At 42.0% G+C, this 26288-nt stretch overlaps 2 protein-coding genes across 2 annotated transcripts; both read right to left on the bottom strand.

Annotated features, from left to right (window-relative positions):
* Window positions 1-6438: 6438 nt before the first annotated feature.
* LOC137375615 (permeability factor 2-like) lies at window positions 6439-8308 on the bottom strand. Its single transcript, XM_068042991.1, has 4 exons — window positions 8191-8308; window positions 7868-7997; window positions 7701-7781; window positions 6439-7177 (listed from the first exon to the last, which is right to left on the bottom strand). The coding sequence occupies exons 1-4, from the start codon at window positions 8252-8254 to the stop codon at window positions 7150-7152; spliced, it is 303 nt and encodes a 100-aa protein (XP_067899092.1). The 5' UTR covers window positions 8255-8308; the 3' UTR covers window positions 6439-7149.
* Window positions 8309-20733: 12425 nt separating this feature from the next.
* On the bottom strand, window positions 20734-23205 carry LOC137375614 (interleukin-8-like). The gene is made up of 4 exons (XM_068042990.1): window positions 23068-23205; window positions 22788-22917; window positions 22612-22692; window positions 20734-21357 (listed from the first exon to the last, which is right to left on the bottom strand). Exons 1-4 carry the CDS (start codon window positions 23129-23131, stop codon window positions 21342-21344), a joined length of 291 nt encoding a protein of 96 aa, XP_067899091.1. The 5' UTR covers window positions 23132-23205; the 3' UTR covers window positions 20734-21341.
* Between the last annotated feature and the right edge of the window lie 3083 nt (window positions 23206-26288).

Raw genomic sequence — 26288 nt, 5'->3', positions numbered from 1 at the left:
CACGAATTTATTAAACATAGCACATCCTAGTGCAGCTTCTTGTTTTTTTTCTCCAGCAGTTGCAAGCAGTACTTTGACTTGATCAGAGTGATTATAGAGAATGCTGGTTTGCACAATGAGATGAACCAGACCTGGCACTGCTGTCTATCCAGAAAGTGGTTGGATGCCTCTTGCCTTTGCTATGACTTACCCTGTTGGAGCTGCTCCAACGACAACTTGGAATCAATAAGCAGTAACCAACAAATGCACACACAACAATCAACGACTTGCATGCTCTGTTTTTCATCTTACCATTTTACCAACAAACCGACAAAAAGGTTAAAGTGCACATGCATACGCCATGCAAAAGTAAGCAATGAGGTCACCTGCTCAACAGTGATATTTTTTTACTCATCAAAATTGCAGTAATTACATTTGTATTCCTAGCTACATCTAACTCATGGCTAATGTAAAGGATAAACTGGTTCAATAAAATTTACACAGTGGTCAGCTCATACCAATATCATATCCTAATGGCCTGAAATTTCCTCGGAGTTGCTCTGACTCTGCTACCATAAATTTGCAAGCAGTGCCATGGATGCTTTGTTTACGCTTGTAAACGTTGATTCCGATGTACTTCTGGGAAGTTATGAGTGTGGAGTGGGAGCAGCTGCAAGGAAATTTATGGAAAATTATTTTGGTAGTTAGGTGGACTGATTTCAATAATAGTTTGCCTTTGAGTCCAAAGATTTTGGGTTCACTCGAGGCTTTAAGCATATGATCTAAGCTAACACTTAGGTGCAGTATTGAGGGACTGCTGCATTGTCAGAGCTGCAATCATTTCTGAACACTCAATCATTATTATGAAGAAGAGCAGAGTTTTCTCCAGATATCTTGGGTGGCATTCTTCCCTCAACTAACCGCTGACAAAAAACATTTTATCTGTCTGTTTCATTTGCTGTATGTGGGACCTTGCTATTTGTGGGGCTCAAATCTAAATCAGGGGACACGATCACTGACCAATGCAAGCAAATGGACCGCTGGGTGAAGCACTACCTAGAACTGTACTCCAGGGAAAATATTGTCACTGAGACTGCCCTCAATGCAGCCAGTCTCTGCCAGTCATGATGAGCTGGACGAACAGCCAACAAAATTGGAACTCAGTGATGCTATTGATTCTCTAGCCAGTGGAAAAGCCTCTGGAAAGGATGGCATTACCCCTGAAATAATCAAGAGTGCCAAGCCTGCTATACTCTCAGCACTCCATGAACTGCTTTGCCTGTGCTGGGATGAGGGAGCAGTACCACAGGACATGCACGTTGCCAATATCATCACCCTCTATAAGACAAGGGTGACCGCAGTGACTGCAACAACTACTGTGGAATCTCCCTGCTCAGCATAGTGGGGAAAGTCTTCACTCGAGTCATTTTAAACAGACTCCAGAAGCTGGCTGAGCATGTCTACCCTGAGGCACAGTGTGGCTTTCGAGCAGAGAGATCCACCATTGACATGCTGTTCTCCCTTCGCCAGCTACAGGAGAAATGCCGCAAAGAACAGATGCCCCTCTACGTTGCTTTCATTGATCTCACCAAAGCCTTTGACCTCGTCATCAGACGTGGTCTCTTCAGACTACTAGCAAAAATCGGATGTCGACTGAAGCTACTAAGTATCATCACCTCATTCCATGACGATATGAAAGGCACAATTCAGCATTGCGGTTTCTCATCAGACACCTTTCCTGAAACAGGGCTGTGTTCTCGCACCTACACTGTTTGGGATCTTCTCACATGCGTTCAAGTCTTCAGAAGAAGGAATTTTCCTCAACACAAAATCAGATGGCAGGTTGTTCAACCTTGACCGTCTTTGAGCGAAGAGAAAAGTATGAAAGGTCCTCATCAGGGAACTCCTCTTTGCTATAATAAAAGCAAAATACTGCAGATGCTGGAAATCTGAAATAAAAACAAGAAATGCTGGAAATACTCAGCAGGTCTGGCAGCATCTGTGGAAAGAGAAGCAGAGTTAACGTTTCGGGTCAGTGACCCTTCTTCGGAACTGGCAATTATTAGAAATGTCAAAGGTTATAAGCAAGTGAGGTGGGGGTGGGGCAAGAGATAACAAAGGAGAAGGTGTAGATTGGACAAGGCCACATAGCTGACCAAAAGGTCATGGAGCAAAGGCAAACAATATGTTAATGGTGTGTTGAAAGACGAAGCATTAGTACCGATAGGGTGTTAACGGACTGAATTTTGAACAGCAGCAAGTACAAACATGAAAAAAAAACAGTGGGTAAGCAAACTGAACAAACTAAGATGAAATGAAATAAACGTTTAAAAAAAATTGTAAAAAAGAATAACTAAAAATAAAAGTAAGATGGGGGGCCCGTCATGCTCTGAAATTATTGAACTCAATGTTCAGTCTGGCAGGCTGTAGTGTGCCTAATCGGTAAATGAGATGCTGTTCCTCGAGCTTGCGTTGATGTTCACTGGAACACTGCAGCAAGCCCAGGATAGAGATGTGAGCAGGGGGGAGTGTTGAAATGGCAAGCAACCCGAAGCTCAAGGTCCTGCTTGCGGACTGAGCGGAGGTGTTCCGCAAAGCGGTCACCCATTGTGCGTTTGGTCTCTCCAATGTAGAGGAGGCCACATTGTGAGCAGCGAATACAGTATACTACATTGAAAGAAGTACAAGTAAATCGCTGCTTCACCTGAAAGGAGTGTTTGGAGCCTGGAATAGTGAGGAGAGAGGAGGTAAATGAGCAGGTATTACACCTCCTGCGATTGCAGGGGAAGGTGCCATGGGAAGGGGATGAGGTGGTGGGGGTAATGGAGGAGTGGACCAGGGTGTCGCGGAGGGAACGATCCCTTTGGAATGCTGACAGGAAGGGAGGGGAAGATGCGTTTGGTAGTGGCATCATGCTGGAGGTGGCGGAAATGGCGGAGGATGATCCTTTGGATATGGAGGCTGATGGGGTGGAAAGTGAGGACAAGGGGAACCCTGTCACGGTTCTGGGAGGGAGGGAGGAAGGGGAAGGGAAATGGACCGGACACGGTTGAGGGCCCGGTCAACAACAGTGGGGGAGAATCCTCGGTTGAGGAAAAAGGAGGTCATATCAGAAGCACCGTCATGGAAGGTAGCGTCATCAGAGCAGATGCATCAGAGACGGAGAAACTGGGAGGATGGAATGGAATCCTTACAGGAGGTAGGGTGTGAAGAAGTGTAGTCGAGGTAGCTGTGGGAGTCAGTGGGCTTGTAATGGATATTAAACAACCTATCCCCAGAGATGGAGACAGAGAAGTCGAGGAAGGGAAGGGAAGTGTCAGAGATGGACTATGTAAAGGTGAGAGAAGGGTGGAAATTGGAAGCAAAGTTGATAAAGTTTCCAGTTCGGGGCGGGAGCATCAATGTACCAGAAAAAGAGTTGGGGGAGGGGGCCTGAGTAGGACTGGAACAAAGAATGCTCAAATAATCCCACAAAAAGACAGGCATAACTAGGACCCATGCGGGTACCCATAGCAACACCTTTTACTTGAAGGAAGTGAGTGGAGTTGAAGGAGAAGTTGTTCAATCTGAGAATTTCTCTTTGCTGATGATGCTGCATTAACATCCCACACAGAAGAATGTCTGCAGAGACTCATCAACAGGATTGCGGTTGCCTGCAACGAATTTGGCCTAACCATCAGCCTCAAGAAAACGAACATATTGGGACAGAAGGTCAGAAATGCTCCATCCATCAATATCGTCGACCACGCTCTGGAAGTGATTCAAGAGTTCACCTACCTAGGCTCAACAAACCTAGGGCGGCATAGTGGCACAGTGGTTAGCACCGCAGCCTCACAGCTCCAGCGACCTGGGTTCGCTTCTGGGTACTGCCTGTGCGGAGTTTGCAAGTTCTCACTGTGACCACGTGGGTTTCCACGGGTGCTCTGGTTTCCTCCCACAGCCAAAGACTTGCAGGTTGATAGGTAAATTGGCCATTGTAAATTTCCCCTAGTGTAGGTAGGTGGTAGGAGAATTGAGGGAAGGTGGGGATGTGGTAGGGAATATGGGATTAATGTAGGATTAGTATAAATGGGTGGTTGATGGTCGGCACAGACTCGGTGGGCCGAAGGGCCTGTTTCAGTGCTGTTATCTCTCTATGACTCTAACTATTACCAGTAACCTGTCTCTCAGTGCAGAAATCAACAAGCGCATGGGAAAGACATCCGCTGCTATGTCCAGACTGGCCAAGAGGGTGTGGGAAAATGGCGCACTGACATGGAACACAAAAGTCCAAGTGTATCAAGTCTGTGTCCTCAGTACCTTGCTCTATGGCAACGAGGCCTGGACAACGTATGTCAGCCAAGAGCGACGTCTCAACTCATTCCATCTTCGCTGTGTCCGGAGAATCCTTGGCATCAGGTGGCAGGACCGTATCACCAACTCAGAAGTCCTCAAGGCGGCCAATATCCCCAGCATATGCACCCTACTGATCCAGTGGCGCTTAAGATGGCTTGGCCATGTGAGCCGCATGGGAGATGGCAGGATCCCCAAGGACGCATTGTACAGCAAGCTCGTCACTGGTATCAGACCCACCAGCCGTCCAGTCTCCGCTTTAAAGACGTCTGCAAACGTGACATGAAGTCCTGTGACATTGACCACAAGTCATGGGAGTCAGTTGCCAGTGATCACCAGAGCTGGCGGACAGCCATAAAGGCGGGGCTAAAGAGTGGCGCGTTGAAAAGACTTAGCAGTTGGCAGGAAAAAAGACAAGCACAAGGAGAGAGCCAACTGTGCAACAGCCCCGACAACCAATTTTTGCAACGCCTGTGGAAGAGTCTGTCACTCTAGAATTGGCCTTTATAGCCACTCCAGATGCTGCTTCACAAACTACTGACCACCTCTCGGCACTTACCCATTGTCTCTCAAGACAAGGAGGCTAAAGAAGAAGATGCTGTGCACAAATTGGCTGCCACATTTGCCCATATAAAAACACTGACTGCAGTTCAAAGGAGGCTGGCTGTGAAGTACTTCAGAATATCTGGTGACGTATCGGGTTCGGGTCGGGTCGCACTTCCGGGTCCGGCATTTGGGCTCGGGTCAGGTTGAGCCAGGTCGGACACGTTCTATCACCACCTCCAGTAAGTGGCTCCAATGTTAATGTACTTTTTGGACTTGAAAGATTGTTAGTTACAGATTTTTTAAGCTTGTGCAGGTAAACAACAAAGTGAAAAATGGAAGCTAGGTTAACTGATGGTCGGGTTGGGCACGGGACAAAATGAAAGGACTCAGGCCGTGTCGGGGTCGGATGTGGTCCTGTCTGGCTCAGGTCGGGTTTCATTTGCAGACCTGAGCCGGCCTTTATCCTGAAGACATGAAAGGTGCTATATAGGGTTAAATTATTTCCACTGATCAGTGAGTGAGTAAACTGAGGGTATAAATTTATAATTATAGAAAAGAAGAACAAATATAATTTAAAAAGAAAGAAACAATTGTCTGTCTAATTTGTTATAGTTCTTCAGAAGCTGTAGTAAAAGGAAAGTTTTCGCACATGTATTATAATTCTTCTGCTAACCAGTCATTAATTGCACTAAGTTGCAAAAGTGTCTCACTTCATACAGTAGCTTGGTCAGAAAGAACAAAGAAAATTACAGCACAGGAACAGGCCCTTCGGCCCTCCAAGCCTGCGCCGATCCAGATCCTCTATCTAAACCTGTCGCCTATTTTCTAAGGGTCTGTATCTCTTTGCTTCCTGCCCATTCATGTATCTGTCTAGATACATCTTAAAAGACGCTATCGTGCCCGCGTCTACCACCTCCGCTGGCAACGCGTTCCAGGCACCCACCACCCTCTGCGTAAAGAGCTTTCCACGCATATCCCCCCTAAACATTAGATCTAAGGTAAGCCAAGAGGACATAAGAATCATTGATCATGGTTTTTTTTTCAATCTCTTCCAGCAGCATATCACACAGCAATTTTTATCATTGGCCCTGCTTCAATTCTTTTACTTTCACTTTAGACTTGCCAGGTGCTGTTGTATGGCATAAACCATTTGCCATAAAAGAAAATTTGTGCCTTAATAGTTAAGAGAAATCCAGTGTGTAAGTGAAGATGAATACCTCACGTTCCACACTATGTGTGCCCGATAGCCAACAGCCTTTAACAAATTTACTGGGCATGTAAATTGAAGTCATTTATATTTCTGCTTTTATTTACCCTATTTGAGAGCATTTCCAACATCACCACAGCCAGTTAATGCTACATATACCTGCAGTTGTGATAATTTCTCTGCTAAGATTACCCATCCCTTCTTGAAGGGGTATCGCAGAAACACTACTTATATAACTAACTAATGCAAAATGTGCAGATCATGGTAGCTTTCAAATTTCCATTTCTTTTATTTAATAGTTTACCTTGTCTTGTGAATTATGCACCATATTTATTCTATATGGTTTAATTCTTTAAAATATAACAAAATACACATTTTTGTGCTAAGATGTTTATTTAATCGGTGAACACATGAAATAACAATACATTTGACATAATTTCATTATTTTGCTCATCATTCAATTCAAACTTTGGTTGCTGAATGATCATAAATCAATTTAACACATGCCAACAATGCAGTCACTGGATTTTTAAAATACAAATTTGTACTAATATATCATTTACACAAATGTCATTGATTTTTTTTCCAAAACTTATAACAAATATATTTTATTTTCCACTTATATGATTTGACTTGATATAATTGAATCAATAAGTGAGAAGTTAATATGCAGTGATATATCTCAGGAACATTCAACAGAGGAATCCTCTTGTGATAAATAAGACATCAGGACAAGCCTTCTTGGTATATCAAATAATAATACCATCAACTACCATATAAAATAGCTTATTTAATCAGCGAATATCAGCATAATTAATTTGTTCTCTAAAAAGGAATCTTAAATCATCTAGAAAATATTCTTAGATAAGATGTTATAGGTAGCTTTATTAATTGTGAGATCAACGATCCTGATACCGTTGCTGTAAATTTTGATTCGCTTGAAAACTGTAAATCTTTTTAAAACATTACCAGTTTTTTAAAATTCTTCACATGAGAGAGAACAATGGTTCATCTATCTAATTTCTGCAGAATCTGTTCAGCATTGTTCACTTTGTAAAGTCAGTTCATTTCTGTGGTTTTCTTTGTCAGTTCTTCTTTGTAGTTTTCTTTATGCTGCAGAGACAATTTTTTGTTGTAAGTATGTATTGAGCAGTAGAGAAAAGTTGTGGTGCAAATGCTACTTCTGGTTTTCTAAAAACATATTTTGCTATTTTATTCTAATTTTAACCTTTGAACCCAAAGATATTTTTGGACAACTTATCACCAGTTGGTTAGAAAAATCATGTAGAGGTGTTCATGGACATGTTGCTGGTCCCTCTGCAGGTATATGTTAGAATATCTGTCCTGATTTTCTTTTGTGTTGTACGAGTAAACAATTATGTCCTGATTATTAAGTGCAGCTTTTGTAGTTAGCACATATAATAGAACAACATTATTTAACTTTCATTAAACTCCACGTATATTGTCAAGTCAGAAATAAGATAAACCTTTACAGCCTTTCCAAGCAATAATTGTGCTGCTGGCTGCAAACTGGGATGAAATGAACAATTCAGTGCCAACATCAAGCCACATTTTGGAAGAAACTTCTACAAGAAGCTTTAAAAATGTTAAATGAGAGTGTGAATATTCTATTTACCTCTCCATAAAGTTAATGATATTCTTTCCAATTGCAGACTCAGGGTTCAAACACTTTCTTCTACCACTTTGTAAGGTGACACTGTAAATGAGAAAAAAGGATAATTAATTGAAGTTTTCTTTCGTCTTGAATGAATTTTGTGGGGAAATAGGTAAATGACAGCTTACATGATCTCCACATTTTCACAAAAGTTCTGTTTCAACAGGATTTTAACATTACTGATTTTCATTAAAGGATGTAACACGTTTATTGTCTCGATGCATTTGCAACGACTCTGCTTAGGCAGGTGAGGTTGAGCTGCAAAAGCAAATAAAAAAAGGCATTAGATATTTACTACCGAGTACGATTTGTAAACCAATTTTATTCATCTTATGCAACAGTAATTTCTTCCATCTGAAGTTATAGTCTGGTTTCATGTTTATCAGAACTGTACTCAAAATAAAAAATAACAAGCAGATTACATAAGTTAAATCTATAGCAGAAATCTTACCCTCTGCAAATGCCAGACATAGAGCAATGACTGACAACACATTGAGTAACACTTTGCTGACCATTTTGTTTGACAAATCCCTCCTACTTCCTCTTTAGCTTTAGATGTTTTTGTTAAAGTGTCTGAAACCCAGTAGCTAAAGCTTCTTTATATAGGCTGTGTGGTTATATTTGCCAAGACAATTGGGTAACATCGAATACCTACGTAATTGGAAATATACAATGGGGGAAAATGAGTTTTTGCAATGGAAATTCTACTGTAAAATCAAAATTCCCTCAATTACTGGGAAAGCAGATAGTTTAAAACAAATGTTGATTAAGTGATTATTAAATGCATTGTTATTTAAAGGAAATCAATTAAATAAGTTAACATTATGTGGTTAGTTATGAGTTTTGTTCAATATTAATTGTAAAGCACAAGTTGCAACTCAGTGAAAAGCTGAACAATGAAATGGACACTCATATGATTTGTAAGACTGTATAAGCATAGCTTTAAGTTCATTATTAGATTATGGAATTTAACATTCAAGTACTTCTTTAAAAATCTGTCTGTTCTTGATTTACCATTGACTGGATAATGCAGTCCAGGATACTTCAATATGGATATATGCTTATTTAAATGATTTCTGCTTATTTAAATGTTTTGAACTTTGAAAAACAGTATCATGCTAAAGATTTAGCTCTAGCTCTTCTATCTGCTAGGCTACACTATAGACTTCTTGTCAATAAGAGAGTTTTTACCAGCTGTTCTAGAAAGTGAATCTGGTGGCTTTTGGAATGCAATAGTATTTTATCAAAATCTGTTAAATATCAATTTTGGCATCTATAAATTATATGTCCTTTGAAAATAACTATTTCAAAAATAAAAAAAGTCTAACCATCAGTTAATGCAACAGAACAAAAGACATTTTCTGAGTTTATAATTTGCTGTGTTCACTTACATAACTTTCAAATATTGTTTATGGCTTGGTTAAAATTCTGATTTTTATTTTAGTGCATAATTTAATTACATTCATCTCTTTATAAAAAAGGTTCTCAAAAATGCTGATCTTGTTTGAATTGTAAGATTTAGAAATGGTAATTTGGCTCTGACAGCTAGGGGGCAATGGAGATCTGCTGCCACAGAAACTTAAAACCATGCAGTAGAACAGCAAGTTAATAAGGTCAAAATCCTTATGATGTTTGCACAAACAGCATTTAAGTTGCTTTTCAGTTAGATAAATTATAATCATACATACAAGTAACATTTAAAAACATTGACCTGTCTGACTTTACCTATTGGTTAAAAATTAAAGACATTTAATCAAAATAGTATCAATAAAAGCACAAATAAATGTCTCTATGAAAATTATATGACAAAGTATAAACCTGTTGGCATCCAATATCCTCCGTGGATATGCATCTATTCTCTCACTCCAGTGACTATGCTTCCATTTATCTAATTTTCCTTAGTTCCACTGAGTGTCATTTTATTATAATTTATAAATATTGTACATCAAGTATACACTGGCAGTTTGTATTTTCTTGGAGGATGAATTAACGTTTAGCACGATATTATCCTTACTTTGAAAAATTTACTTTTCTGCCATTTCACTCAGTGAAATTTCCAACCATTAAAAAAGTTCAGAAATCGGCAATTCCTGAGAATGCATTTATTAGCAGGTTCAAAAAAATAGGCACAGAAGACCTGCAGTAATAACCTTCTAATGCTTCTCAATAAGCTATCAGGACACTTAATTGGTATGATATCAAAGTTTGACCACCCAGCTGTGAAATGTGCAATGTTAGTGAAAAAATAGTTTGATGCCAAAGACAAAACACAGATGAAAAAGAACTTACTGCAGGAAACCTGAAACACCAAACAGCTCATGCTTTGTTGAAACTATTGTTGCATTGTTCAGAAGGAAGAACCTCAAAGAGTAGCATCTTCTGTGCTTGGCAGACAGCAGTACTTTTAGAGGTAGCAGCCATGGAGGGAGCAGCGAGGGAGCCCTGGCATCTGCAGAAATCATGACATGGCAGAAGACAGAGCAAGGGTGTCACATAGGTACTCTGATGCCTCCCTGGTGGTGTTCCTCCAGGCTGCACGGGCTCAAAAGGAAGTCCTGTTCCCTTAGGACGGCAGGAGGAGACCGGCTCGCCAAACCAAACGGGCATGGATGGAGATAGCAGTGGAGGTGAGCAGCATGGTGTTGTCCCATGTACATAGCTGCACTGTCGTTAAAGGATCAATGACCTGATGCATTGCATAATATAAAACTTGCAGCCTTAAATGTGACTTAAGATGAATATAAAATTGGAGAAGATGTTGCCCACCCAGTCAGCAGCAATGTTCTGACATCAACATTGGCTGTCAAATGCATGTTAACCTCTTTGTGAAGGGCAGTCAGAGTTGACTCCTGCACTGTCAGTACTGAACAGCCACATGTAGGAGGCATCCCTGTGGCACCATAATGGACAGTTAGGCTGACACCAACATAAGCGTATTGCATGTCTTTGGGCGAGCATCAATGGAAATTTATGTGCTTACAGGAGAAGAGAGCTCACAATGTGAGAGAAAGATCAAGGACTGGAGGCGGCGTGCAATACATGACGATCTTGACGCCAATGGAAGAAGAAGCATTGGAGCTGGGTAAATAGATGCCACCTTGCTGTTTATTTGTATTCAATAAATTCTGATATGCTGCACGGCAAAAAGAATCCTTCACTTATTTATGCAGTGCTGGGCCATTAACAGATCGATGGCTTTCATAAAGGGTACAATCGGAAGGACCATACCCAATGAGGTCAATGCATTTCCGATACCTTTACCTCGTGATGCAGAGCAACAGGGTTATAGAAGATGGAGGATTTATTTGATTGAATAGGTGTATAAGGAAGGCTCATGAGAAATGTATCTGTGCTGGTAGTCACGAGCCTTCCTTGACCCCTGCATGCAGTCCCTCAGGGTCGTCTTCATATTGCACCTGATCACTGTTTCCCTCCACGCACTCATCTTCAGAGGAGGCATCACACTCCAGGATGTCCTTATTGTTCACAGCTTCTCCCCTCTGTAGCTCCAGGTGTGTAGAGCACAGCACACCACCACAATAAAGACCCTCGCTGGGGTATGTTGACCAGCTCTGACCAGATCAATCAAGGCATCAGAATCACATTTTCAGAAGCCCTATGGCCTGCTCGATGGTCATTCAAGTTTTGTAGTGGCAGCTGTTGTGTCTCTCTTCTCCATCAGTACTTGGGTTCTGCAAATGCGGAACTAGCCATTTCTTTATTAGGTATCCCTTGTCACCCAGAATCCATCCTTGAAGGCACACAGGGAGACTGGCCCCTGGGACTGCCTTAGTATGTGGGTGTCATGACAGCTTTCCAGGAATCTTGCACAGACCTGAAGGATCCATTTGTCGTGGTTGCACATAAATTGTGCATTGAACAAATGGAGGTTCTTCCTGTTGAAGCAGCCTGGTCTGTGGGAGCCTTGATGGACCCATGTATGCAGTCGATGACACCCTGCATCAGGAGAAATCCAGCGATGGCCCCGAATCCAGTAGCCTTCTCTGCCTGACTGTCTGCATTGTTTCAAAACCGCACATATTGTCTTGCCCTCTTGAATATGGCATTGGTGACCATCTTGATGCAGCGATGAGCTGCAGATTGGGAGATCCCACAGATACCTTCTGAAGGTTCCTGGAATGATCCTGAGGCATAGAAATTGAGCACCACATTGCACTTCAACACCACAGGCAATGGGGTCACACCACTTCCCATTGGGCTCAACTCCTCCTCTATCATAGAATCATGGAAAGTTTAAGGCAAAGAAAGAGGCCACTTGGCCCATCGTGTCTGTGCCGGCTGAAAAATGATCCCATTCTAATCCCACCTTCCAGCATTTGGTTCATAGCCCTGCAGATTATGGCACTTGAGGTGCATATCCAGACTCCTTTTGAATGAGTTGAGGGTTTCTGCCTCAACTACCCTTTCAGGCAGTGAAATCCAGACCCCCACCACCCTTTGGGTGAAAACATTTTTCCTCATCTCCCTTCTAATTTTTCTACCAATCACTTTAAATCTATGTCCCCTAGACACTGACCTCTTTGCTAAGGTGAATAGACCCTTCACCTCCACTCTATCCAGGCCCCTCAAAATTTTGTATATTTCAGTCAGATCTCCCCTCAGCCTTCTCTGTTCCAAGGAGAATAACCCCAGCCTATCCAATCTTTCCTCAGAGCTGCATTTTTCCAGTCCTGGCAACATCCTCATAAATCTCCTCTGTACCCTCTCTAGTGTAGTTACATCCTTTCTGTAATGAGGTGACCAGAACTGCACACAGTACTGAAGTTGTGGCCTAACCAATGGGTTATACAGTTCCAGCATAACCTTCCTGCTCTTGTATTCTATACCTCGGCTAATAAAGGAAAGGATTCTATATGCCTTCTTAACCACCTTATTGACCTGTCCTACCTTCAGGGATCCGTGAACATTCACTCCAAGATCCCTCACTTTCTCTACACTTCTCAGTATTTTCCCATTAATTGTGTATTTCTTTACCTTGTTTGACCTCCCCAAATGCATCAGTTCACACTTCTCCGGGTTGAATTCCATTTGCCACTTTTCTGCCCATCTGACCAGACCATCAATATCTTCCTGCAGCCTACAGCTATCCTGTTCGCTATCTACCACACAGCCAATCTTTGTGTCATCTGCAAATTTCTTGATCATGCCCCCTACATTTACGTTCAAATTGTTAATATATACCACAAAAAGCAAGAGACCCAGTACTGAGCCCTGTGGAATGCCACTGGAAACAGCCCTCCAGTCGCAAAAACACCCATCAACAATTACCTTTTGTTTCCTGCCACTGAGCCAATTTTGCATCCATCTTGCTGTATTTCCCTGGATCCCATAGGATTTTTTTTTTTTTAACGAGTCTGCCATGTGGGACCTTGTCAAAAGCCTTGCTAAAATCCATGTAGGCAACATCAATTGCACTACCCTCATCTATCTTCCTTGTTACTTCTTCAAAAAATTTGATCAAGTTGGTAAGACAAGATCTTCCCTTAACAAATCCATGCTGACTATTCTTGATTAACCTGTGCCTTTCTTAGTGACAGTTTATCCTGTCTCTCAGAATAGATTCCAATAATTTTCCCACTACTGAGGTTAGACTGACCGGACTGTAATTATTCGGTTTATCCCTCGCTACCTTTTTAAACAGAGGTACAACGTTAGCAGTCCTCCAATCCTCTGGCGCCACACCTGTATCCAGTGAGGACTGGAAAATGATGGTCAGACTTTCTGCTATTTCCTCTCTTGCTGCTTTTAACAACCTGGGGTGCATTTCATCCAGCCCTGATGATTTATCAACTTTTAAGGATGCTAATCTCGTTAATACTTCCTCTCTCCCTATGTTTATCACATCCAATACTTCCCGCCCCTCTTCCTTAACTACAATATCTGCATCATCCCCCTCTATTGTGAAGACAGATGCAAAATATTCATTAAGAACAATACCAACATCTTCCGCCCCTACACATAGGTTACCTTTTTGGACTTTTATGGGCCCTATTCTCTCCCTAGTTATCCAGTGTATCCTATCAGGTTACACAGCTTGGTGACCACCTCTCTGGAGAGAGACAGTCTTCAGCGACACTGCGACTTCAACATTTTCAGGAAGCTCAGTCTCTGACAATCGACCCTGTCTGATGGGTAGCATTGTCTTCGTGCAAGAGGCTGTTTTTTTTGCCTCTCTGCACCCACCTTGTCCATGCCCCCTTCCAGCCTCATGATCCTGGTGCTGGTCTGGGTACTGCAGCCCTGCTCCCAGTGGCTGCAACTCCTTCCCTCTCTGATGCTCCTCCTCACTGGAGGTCTCGAGGCTTGAGTGAATGAGGCCCAAAGCACACTGCTGCACTCACTTCTCAGGGCCTCCCCCTCACCTTACTTTCCACAGACAAGTGCCAAGTCAGAGAGGACACTCAACCAAAGCTCCAAGTTTGGCTTTCCTCCAGATTACTACTGCCGTTGTCTATTCAGTTTCACTCTCCCTACCAAGCTACACTACCTCTCACAATGGCTGCTGACTGCAGCCAAGACTGACTTTTTGCTGAGTTTCTGCCTCCTTAGAACTGGCGAGGCTCTAAAGCTCCGTTATTCTCGTCCACCCCTCGCAAAATGGAAAAAAGCTGATAAAATTGCAATTAATTGCCTGTTTAACAGGCTTAATTATTTTCCCACCACCTTCAAGCGCAGCCTACCGCCAGCCGAGCTGCCTCTGGGCATATCCCCTAGTGGCATAAACACGTCGGACTTCCTTCTCTACGTCATTCACTCCCTTTTTTCCACCCCTCCCACCTCCCAGCCCGTCTCCACTGCACTGACAAAATCCCGACCAATTTATCTAACACATTAAAGCACATGCTACTGCGTGTAATGATGAAGTACCTAAATGGATATGATTATTACTCACAATCTACCATCTGCTTTTCTCATATAACAAGGGGAAACCAATTGTTCTTGAGCTAAATTGGAAGTCCAGCCCTCAGAACATTATCAAGTGTTGAAACCTGTCACTTTAAATACACAACACAACAGATACACACATTGAGATTTTGATCATGGTTTTCAGGAGAAAGCATTGGGTGAATCACAGAGACCTGGTGTTGAAGAGTTAGTGCTGGCAGTGGGTGATGAGGAAAAAAGATGGGATAGTAGATCATGATTCCTTCATGACGATAGTGAATCTGTTTTCACATAAAGGTTAGTAAAGCACAGGAATATATTGGGGGAGTTGGTTCTTTGGAAATGTATACATTTCATATGAGCAAAAACTATGGCAGATGGAGTTCAATGTGAAAAAGTGTGAGATCATCCTCTTTGGATCTGGGAAAGACCAATATTGTTTTCCTCATGGTGAGAGACTAAGAATTGTGGAGGAGCAAATGGATTTAAGTGTCCATGTACACAACTCCTCTAAATCTAGTGCACGGGTACAAATAGTAACCTAAAAGGCTAATGGAATGTTAACCTCTAAGAGATGGGAGCAGAGGAGTGAGAAAATGATCCTTCAGTTGTACAGAGCCTTGGTCAGACACTTTTGGGCACTGACCCTCAGGAAAGATATTTTGGCCTTGAAGCAAGTAAAGAATTATACTGGGGATTAAAGGAATAAATTATGAAGACAGATTGCAAAATCTAATTTGTATTCCCTTCAGTTTAAAAGGTCGAGGGGTCTAATCAATGTCTTTAAAGTGATAAAAGGCTCTGGTAGAGCAGATACAAAGAAATTATTTCCTCTGGTGGGGGAATCCTGAACAAGAGGCATAATCTGAAAATCAGAGCTAAGCCATTCAAGACTGAAATCAGGAAGTGTTTCACAGAAAGCGTAGTGGTGGGATGGAATTCTCTCCCCAAAAGACAGGATGCTGGGTTAATTGAAATTTTCAAGGTTGAGATAGATATTTTCATGACTTAAGCATATCAAGGAATATAAAGCAAAGGTGATTAAAATTAAGTTGAGGTGCAGATCAGCCATGATCTAATTGAAGGGCAGAACAGGTTTGAAAGACTGAATGATCTGCTCCTGTTCTTATGTTTCATCAATGATCTTATTGCACTTAATAGTCCTTAACCTGTGGAACCAATCTTCCATTCTTCTCCTTCAAAGCACTGTGTCACATCAGATTGCCTTTGTATTGAAATATCTCTCATAATTCCTTGAAATATGCATTGATATTCATTATCTTCAGGAAAGGATCACATAGAATCATACAGCAGAGAAACAGGCCCATCATGTCCATGCTGGCCATCAAGCACCTATCTATTCTAATCCCATTTTCCAGCACTTGGCCCGTAGTCTTGTATGCTATATAGCGTTTCAAGTGCTCATCTAAATACTTCTTAAATGTTGTGAGGGTTCCTGCCTCTACCACCCCTTCAGGCAGTGTGTTCCAGATTCGAACCACCCTCTGGGTGAAATTTTTTTTCCTCAAATCCCCTCTAAACCTCCTGCCCCTTACCTTAAATCAATGCGCCCTGGTTATTGACACCTCCACTAATCTCCGGTTATCCTCTTCCCATTAATATACTTATAAAATGCCTTGGGATTTTCCTTTATCTTGCCCGCCAATGTTTTTTCATGCCCGTCTTTGCTCTCCTCATTACTTTTTTAAGTACCCCCCACAACTTTCTATACTCCTCTAGGGTCTCCGCTGTTTTCAGTGCTCTGAATCAAGGCTTGACATCAAGGCAGCATTTGACCCAGTATGGCATCAAGGAGCCCTAGCAAAACTGAGATCAATGGGAATTAGGGGGAAAACCCTCCACTGGTTGGAGTCATACCTAGCGCAAAGGAAGATGGTTGTGGTTGTTGGAGGTCAATCATCTAAACTCCAGGACATCACTGCAGGAGTTCCTCAGGGTAGTGTCCTAGGCCCAACCATCTTCAGCTGCTTCATCAATGACCTTCCTTCAACCATAAGGACAGAAGTGGGGATGTTCGCTGATGATTGCACAATGTTCAGCACCATTCGCGACTCCTCAAATACTGAAGCAGTCAGTGTAGAAATGCAGCAAGACCTGGACAATATCCAGGCTTGGGCTGATAAGTGGCAAGTAACATTCGCACCACACAAGTGGCAGGCAATGACCATCTCCAACAAGAGAGAATCTAACCATCTCCCCTTGACGTTCAACAGCATTACCATCGCTGAATCCCCCACTATCAACATCCTAGGGGCTACCATTGCCCAGAAACTGAACTGGAGTAGCCATATAAATACTGTGGCTACAAGAGCAGGTCAGAGGCTAGGAATCCTGAGGCGAGTAACTGACTCCCCAAAGACTGTCCACCATCTACAAGGCACAAGTCAAGAGTGTGATGGAATACTCTCCACTTTGCCTGGATGGGCGCAGCTCCAACAACACTCGAAGCTCGACACCATCCAGGACAAAGCAGCCCGCTTGATTGGTACCCCATCTACAAACATTCACTCCCTCCACCACCGACACACAGTGGCAGCAGTGTGTACCATATACAAGATGCACTGTAGCAATGCACCAAGGCTCCTTAGACAGCACCTTCCAAACCCGCGACCTCTACCAACTAGAAGGACAAGGGCAGCAAATACATGGGAACACCACCACCTGCAAGTTCCCCTCAAATCAGACACCATCCTGACTTGGAACTATATTGCCGTTCCTTCTCTGTCGCTGGGTCAAAATCCTGGAACCCCCTTCCTAACAGCACTATGGGTATACCTACCGCAAATGGACTGCAGCGGTTCAAGAAGGCAGCTCACCACCACCTTCTCAAGGGCAATTAGGGATGGGCAATAAATGCTGGCCTGGCCAGTGACGCTTACATCCCATGAATGAATAAAAAAAAAATGCCATATGCCCCCCTTTTTTTTCCTTATCCAATCCTCTATATGCCTTGACATCCAGGATTCCCTGGACTTGTTGGTCCTACCCTTCACCTTTACAGGAACATGATGGCCCTGAACTCTCACTATTTCCTTTTTGAATGACTCCCACTGGTCTGATGTAGAGTTTCCTACAAGTAGCTGCTCCCAGTCCAATTTGGTCAGATCCTGTTTTATCATATTGAAATCGGCCTTCCCCCAATTCAGAACCTTTATTTCCGGTCCATCTTTGTCCTTTTCTATAACTACCTTAAATCTTAGAGTTATGGTCACTATCCCTGAAATGCTCCCCCACTGACACTTCTACCACTTGTCCAGTTTCATTCCCTAGGATTAGGTCCAGTACTGCCCCTTCTCTTGTAGGACTTTCTACTTGCTGGCTCAAAAAGTTCTCCTGGATGCACTTTAATAATTCCTCCCCTTTAAGTCTTTTGCACTGACAATCCCAGTTAATATTGGGGATGTTGAAATCCCCTACCATTATTACCCTATTATTTTTACACCTCTCTGAGATTTGGCCTACATGTCTGCTCCTCTATCTCTCCCTGACTGTTTGGAGGCCTGTAGTACACTCCCAGCCAAGTGACTGTCCCCTTTTTGTTTTTAAGTTCTACCCATGTGGCCTCATTTGAGGAACCTTCTAAGATATCATCCCTCCTTACTGCATTAATTGACTCCTTGATCAACAGTGCAATGCCACCTCTTTTACACCCCTCCCCCCCCCCCCTCCTCTCCATGTCAAGCCTGAAGATTCTATACCTTGGAATATTGAGCTGCCAGTCCTGCCCTTCCCTCAACCATGTCTCTGTGATAGCAATAATATCATATTCCCATGTGTTAGTCAACACCCTCAATTCATCTGCCTTACTAGTAAGACTCCTTGCGTTAAAATAGATGCAATCCAGCCTTGCATTATTCGCTTATGCCTTAACGGGTCTATATTTGCTCTGCCTTCCAGACTGACTTAGTTTCTCTTCTATATTTGGCTATGCATCACCCACTACTGTGCCTCCATTCTGTATCCTATCCTCCTGCCAAATTAGTTTCACCTCCCTCCCCTGTCCACCCCGACCAACAACACTAGCAAATCTCCCAGCAAGGATGTTGGTTCCGTTCCGTTGCGGGTGCAACCCGTCCAACATGTACAGGTCCCACCTTCACCAGAAACAGACCCAGTGATCCAGGAAACTAAAGCCCTCCCTCCTGCACCATCTCTTCAGCCACGCATTCATCTGCTCTATCCTCCTATTCCTATACTCACTAGCTGGTGGCACCGGGGTAATCCAGAGATTGCAACATTTGTAATGTTGAACTTACTCTTCACATTTAAGCGTTCCATTGGGTAGATGGTGAGTGCAGAAAAATCAGTAGACTCTTGTGAAATGCCCAGTGGCTGCCTGGAAGGGCCCTGTTTCATAAAAGTTGTGACCAATATTGGCCTTGAGTCCCCCTTTTAATGCAGTCCAAGGATTAATTATCCATTAATGGAATCAGATGGTACACTTCAGTCACAGTTTTGGTTGAGCCTAATTCTCATGATTTATTAATTATTCTTCTGAAATTCCCAGGTAGCTGCCCCATTTTGGTAGATGTGTTCCTGGGGTGACATATTTTTGACAGATTCATGCCTCCTATATCCTCTGCATTCTTGGACTGGTTTCTCCCACCACTCATATCTTATGCACTCATGCTCTCAGATATTGAAAAAAAACTCTTGTAGTAAAATTCAATTGTGCGTTGGGTAATCAGCTGCCTATTAAACAGCCTGCTTAACTTTCTAAAGAAATGAAACTCATCCTCAAATAATTCTTTTTATAAGACACGTGATGTATAGATTTGTGCGATAACATTTTTGGAGTTACCAAATTTCCAGATATGGCATTAAAAATTGACTTTTCTACTTGTGGTAAATCTCAGAGTGGAGTAAAATTGGACTTGTATTAATTATTCACATCAAAGGCTTTAAAATAAACTGCAAATATTGTACAGTGTTAAATCAGCTTTTAATATGTAAGAGTGCCACCCACCAAAGCCTCTAAACCAATCAAAAGCAGCTCTTTATCACATTAATTCACACAATGTACATAGATGCAATACTTAAATCAGTTTTAAATGCATTTATTATGTTGCCTGAGTACTCACTTTAAGAAATTTCCATCTTATCCTTTAAGTACATCAAAAAATTGGAAATGGATGCTTGACAAAATTAAATTAAAATTAGCCTCCTACTGAAGAGTTGGTTGAATCATACATATACAGCCTTTTCAGCACAGAAAGAGGTCATTCTGCACATGGTGCCTGTACTAGGGCTAGCATGTTTCACATTGGAACATTTCTAACCTTTGCTAGTTCTGATGAAAGATCACAGACCTGAAACGTTAACACTGTTTCTCTCTCCACCGATGCTGCTAGACCTGCTGAGTATTTCCAGCACTTTGTTTATTTTTCATCTGTATTTAGGTGTTTTTTGAGGGATAAATGTTGGAGAGGACACCAGGGGAAGTTCCTCACTCTTCTTCAAATATTGTCATGGCATATTTTACTGTCTACCCGAGAAGGCAGATGGGCCACATTTTAATGGCTCATTCAAAAGACAACACCTCTGGCAGTTTAGCACTCCCTCAGTACTAAACATGGATTAAATGCTCAGGCGTCTGTGGAAGGTCTTGAGCCCACAAATTTCTGACTTAGGAATGAATGTGCTACCACTGGGCCACAACTAACTCCATTCATTTTCATAATTGAGGTGACTCCCTTTTGCAATTTAGGGTGGTAACAATCAATTATTATAGCTGAATTCTCATTGGAACTTTCCATTATTTGGTTATTTTACTACGAGTAGAAAAATGTTTTCATTGGCAATTCACAAGTAGTTTTGAAGTGGATTTCTTTTTTCTGAAAATCAGTGGTAAATTGACTAAAAGATAGCTTTCTGCCTGTAATCTGTAAGATCCCTTATTCTTTAATTTTCTTGTTCCTTTTGCTCATTCAACTATGCCTGATTGAAAACTGAAAATAAAAGGATGTGTAATGTTGTTTTATTTAAATCGACAAAGCACATTAATGGATTTGTCAAATTTGGTTGTCAAAATATTACTATTATATAGAATACAAGACAATTCAAGCAATTATTATTATAAATGGTCCATTTAATACAATGCAAAGATCACAATAATTCCAAAAATTACATTATTTATTCTCTTACATGAATGGCATACAAAATAACATGATATAAAGTAGCATTGATTCCAAAGGTGAAAGCATGCCATGTACAGTGGCATATAAAACCAGGAAAAGTCAAAACTTGAAAGTTGTTCGATACCAAATCAACATAAACAGCTGGAATCCTGTTGACTAATATGAGGCTTTAAACTTAACTAATTATTTTATTGCATCTAATGATCTAAAATAGCTTATTTGTATTAGTGTCAGCATAATTATGAGAGCAATAGCTGATAAACTTAAATTTCAAAATTAATCTTTTTTGTCTAGCTTAATAGCCAGCTAATCTGTGTTACATGCAGGTGCTTAAATAACACTGAGTTGTCAATAAGCAATGATTATTCAGTCTTCCTGTTACAGACAAGTCAGTTTATTAAATGTGAAAATAAGAATTCAAAGCACATAATCAATTTTAAGCATCTAATGATGAACTGATAGATTTCAAATTTCAATGAAGCTTTGCAGCAATCAGTCCGCAATGTAAGATTTTCCACAGCTCTGCAGACATGGCCATTCAATATTTCATTTTCCTGTGAAGAAGTGTATCCATCAGTACTTGTTGGATCAGTTTATTGAAAAACGGAATATTTCCTATTATAGAATGTTTCAACTTTGCAGACATGTTTTCTAATACAGTTTTATTAATTCAGCTGAAAATTGGTTTATCACCAAAAATAAATGTTTTTAATTACTGTGTTCAGTCCCCCATTTGTGAGGAACCTGTTTTAAAAATCACTGAAAATGACTTAAAACAAACCATACTAAGCAATTTAATATTTTCATTGGTCAGTTTCTTTGTAAATGAAAGATTTTTTGATATGAAAAGCTTTTAATATATGCCTACTAGTGCCTTTGGGGGTTGGTTAACTCAGTTGGCTATATGGCTAGAGTATGAGGCAGAAAGACACCAACAACAAGGGTTCAATCCCTGTACCAGCTGTGGTAGTTTATGGAGGCCTGCCTCCTTGCCTTGCCTTGTGCTTTGAGGAGTGGTGCCCCTTAAGGTGTACATTATCAACTATCTCTCTCAAATGGCAAGAGATTCCTTTGGGACTATGGCTAGAACAACAACAACTACTTTCTAAGAAACATATAAGATCCTAATGGGACGTGATAGAGTGGATACCGGGAGGATGTTTCCTCTTGTGAGAGAGACTAGTATTTGGGGACACAGTTTAAGAATAAGAGGGCTCCCATTTAAGACAGAGGTAAGGAGAATTTTTTTTCTCTCAGCCGGTCATTAGTCTGTGGAATTCTCTTGTCCAGAAATCACTGGAAGTCATTGAATTTATTCAAAGCCGAGTTAGATTTTTGATAGGCATGGGAGTCTAGGGTTATGGGGGGTAAGACAGGAAAGTGGAGTTGAAACCACAACCAGATCAGTCATGATCTTATCGAATGTCAGAGCAGGCTCGAAGGGCCAAATGGCCTACTCCTGCTCCTAAGTCCTCTGTTCTAAAATGAGTGCAATTTGAAGAGCCTTCCTTAATCAGCAGAATCTTGCAATTTCACCCTGGGGTGTGGCTAGTTTTGTGGGAGGGGCCTGATTCAGATGAACTGCATCTTCAACCAGCACAAAAGATCGTGGAAAACATGAACGTAAGTGGTTTGGGGCGTAACCCATGTTTAAAGTTCCCTGATCTTTTGCATTGGTTTGGCCGATTCCACCTAGATTGCACTGACATTGCTGGTGTAAATACGTGGAAACTCTACCCAGCTTTGTATTAAATCTCTCCAGTTTACAACGTTACTCGTAGGTGTGTTTAAATTTGTTACATACTTACTTTCTCATAAGATCAATCATTTTCTTGCCTATTTCTGAGGCAGGGTTCAAGCATACCCTTCTACGATTTTGCAAGTTGACACTAAGGGAAAATTGAACCACAATTAATTGGACGTTACTTTAATGTTAACATCTGCTTAGTAAATATAACAGTACATGAGAAAGATGGTGACTTACATGATCTCGATGTTTGGGCATAGCTCATGGCTAAAGAAAATTTTAACATTGCTGATTCTCATGGATGATTGTAATTCTTCTGCTTGGGAAATGCATCTGCAACGTCTCTGTTTAGATAAGCGAGGTAGAGCTACAATCGGAAACAACAGACTCTTAAACTACCATCAACAATTTTGTAACTCAGTCAGTTGTGTTAAAATACATCAGTATTTAATCCATAATATAGTATTTTCATTATAAACTTCAAAAGAAAACAGATCCCATAACTGTAAAATCTTACCGTCTGCAAATACCAGACACAGAGCAATGACTGAAAAAACAGTAACTGAAGCCTTGCTGACCATTCTTCTATTAAGTCACTCTTACTTCCCCTGAGATCTGAGATACTTCTTATGTGTAGAAGCAAAAGCGGGTGGCTTTTTATAGTGTGTATTGGGTTGTAGTGACATCAAATGACCCACACGTATCAAGATTAAATTTGTCATAGGAAAACTTTTTTGTAAACTAGCAGATACCACAAGGTTGGTGATTAGAACTTATTCCAAATCTCATTTGTTTAAAAAGTGCAAGTGAGATTCTAAATTATTATAAACCTACCCACTTGCACAGAGTTGAAATCGGGCCCTGCAATTAAAAATGAGGAGCAAAATGAAATAATGAAATACTTTGTCATGCCAAAATCATAGAAATGCTAAATCAAATAGCATAGCTGCTGTGAAAATTAGCTTGGTAAATCATTATATTTAAGAAGTATAAAATCACCATAGGGCTGATAATACAATGTTTAGCACCCACAGTGTTGTGCATTAGGTGCTGGTGCTTCTCATCAGGAGCTGAGGTCTGAGACCTGCTCGGTACCCGTTGCACATCATGCTTTATAATGAGATCCAGAAAAATTTGTGGCACTGAGAGCCTGTGCACCTGTTACTAAGGCCCTGAGAAAAATACAAATGAGGTAATAGCTGTATAATGTGGTCACAGTACCTGCACAAAGCACCACTCCACATTCTTATGAAATGGGTGCCACAAGAGGCATACCACATTGAGGCTTTTTCCTTGAAGTGGACTTGTACTTGGTTAGTTTGTTGTCAATAACTGCTGTGTTTGTTTCCACTGATTTCAAAGCTGTTGTACTGTTTTGCTGTTTCTAAAACTGAACTTACTTCGTGATTCTTAAAGCTGGACCCCATCTGGTATCTTTGTCAATTTCTCCAAGGAATAACATTGGGTACTCCCTGTATAGGAGCTAAGGCTATTCCTCTGGGCATCCTCTCGACATCCTCTCGACTTGCAGGTTCTGAAGGATGTGGATCAGAGAAAGTTTGCAAGAAGGTGTGTTTAAAACTTATGCAATTAAGTAAGAGTTATGCTACCGCCTGGATATGGCTGAAAAACCTGCATGTGGATGTTAAGGGTGGAATTTTATTTGTTGAGGGGGGCAGGGGCAAGCTCGGATGCGTGCAGAGGTGGGGAGGGGTTAAAGCCCCCAAAAATGACGGCATGTGGGGAGCCCAACACATTCCCACTCACTTCCGCATTTAACAGGGGTGTTTGGAAGCAAACAGGAAACCTCCTTGAAGCTATTGGGTCAGATATTTAAATATTTTAAGTAGCAATTAACTCACAATTCAACCTAGCAATATGGCCTTAACAGCTAGCGTCCAGATTTCCCGAGCTCTGTGGATCTCGCCAGGGTTCACAAGGCGAGCACAATGGGAAGTCATTCAGCATTGAAATGAGCATGCTAGAAAGTGTTTAAATAATGAAACTGAACAGCTGCAGCCATGCCTATGGGAAAGGCTTGTACTATCTTGAGAACTTGATTTCTTTAATATACAAGACAGTAACAACTTTGTGAAAGCTATTTCACTTACCTTGCCCCTGGCTTACCGTGGTCTAAACTTACCTGCTGTCAGCCTTCACTGCAGCCATTATATTGACCTCTGAAGGAAAACAGAAGGAGAAACAACACCATCGGGATCAGAAACAGCAGCTGCCTTTTCCACAGCCACATGCTGCTCCACAGGACATAGGGGAAGGACACAGAACTGCAGCTCAAAGAAGGCAATATCCCCCAAACCGGATCAGCTTCCTCAACATGACGGAGTAACAGTGCCTCAAGAAGCTCAGGCTCTCACAGCATCTCGTTGCTGACATTTGCAGTCTCTTGGAACAATGCCTGAATTTCTTCACCTCCGACTCCTTCTAGGCATCTGCAGGGAATTCTGCAGGATCTCACAATCTGCAGCCCATAAGTCTAATTCACAGATGCCATGTATGTCAAGGTGACCCAATATGTGCACTTTGACACTGATGTGGCAGTCAGACACGGAGAGCTCTTGTCTTTGCCACAGTGGCTAAATTTTCATAGGTTCAGGGGATCATTGGTGGAGTCAATGTGGAAATCAGGGTGCCATCAGTGTTTATCAACTGGAAGGGATTCACCTACCTCAATGATTGTGATCACTAAGTTTGTCATGCATGTGTGCACAAGATTTCCTGGAAACTGGCACGACTCCTACATCCTGAGGCAGTCAAGTTGATCACAGGTGTTCTCTGTTCCAAGCAGATTGAACAAGTGGCTCTTTGGGGACAAGGGATACCCTCTGAGGGCTTGGCTCATGACACCTGTCAAAAGCTTTGCCAATTATGCCAAAGAGCGATACAACAGGAGCCACATCACTACAAGGGCAACCATTCAGCGTGTTATTGGGATGATGAAAAATGAAATGTAGATGCCTTGACAGATCTGGGGGCACCCTTCAGCACGCACCAGCAAGGGTGTCTACAATGGCGGCAGTCTGCTATGCCTTGCACAGCCTGGCGCTGCAGAGAGGAATGGAGCTACAGAAGGAGGAATCTGTAGAATGCTTGGCATCTTCCAAGGAGGAGCATAATGTGGCCAGGGTGTCTGCAGCCACACATCTGGCTGCCAGCGAAGCCCTTGATGGCCTCATAGAGACATGGTTCAGATAATGTACAAGCCTAAAGCCATGTGGCACTGTAACCCTGAACACTCTGTCACCCCCTCACAACCACCCCCCCCCCACCCCCCACAACCCCTAACCCAGCACAAAGCATTTCCACAGTCATAAATTGCTCCACCACAGGCACACACTTTTTTTTAATTCATTCATGGGATGTGTGCATCACTGGCTAGGCCAGCATTTATTGCCCATCCCTAATTGCCCTTGAGAAGGTGGTACTACTGAGCTGCCTTCTTGAACCGCTGCTGTCCATGTGGGGTAGGGAAACCCACAGTGCTGTTAGAAAGGGAGTTCCAGGATTTTGACCCAGCGACAGTGAAGGAACAGTGATATAGTTCCAAGTCAGGATGGCGTGTGGCTTGGAGAGGAACTTGCAGGTGGTGGTGTTCCCAATCATTTGCTGCCCTTGTCCTTCTAGGTGGTAGAGGTTACAGGTTTGGAAGGTGCTGTCTAAAGAGCCTTGGTGCATTGCTGCAGTGCATCTTGTAAATGGTACACACTGCTGCCACTGTGC

The sequence above is a fragment of the Heterodontus francisci genome, chromosome 12 (assembly GCF_036365525.1).
Source record: "Heterodontus francisci isolate sHetFra1 chromosome 12, sHetFra1.hap1, whole genome shotgun sequence".
Lineage (NCBI taxonomy): Eukaryota > Metazoa > Chordata > Chondrichthyes > Heterodontiformes > Heterodontidae > Heterodontus > Heterodontus francisci.
The sequence above is the reverse complement of the archived record's forward strand: the minus strand, read 5'-3'. Positions and strand labels throughout refer to the sequence as shown.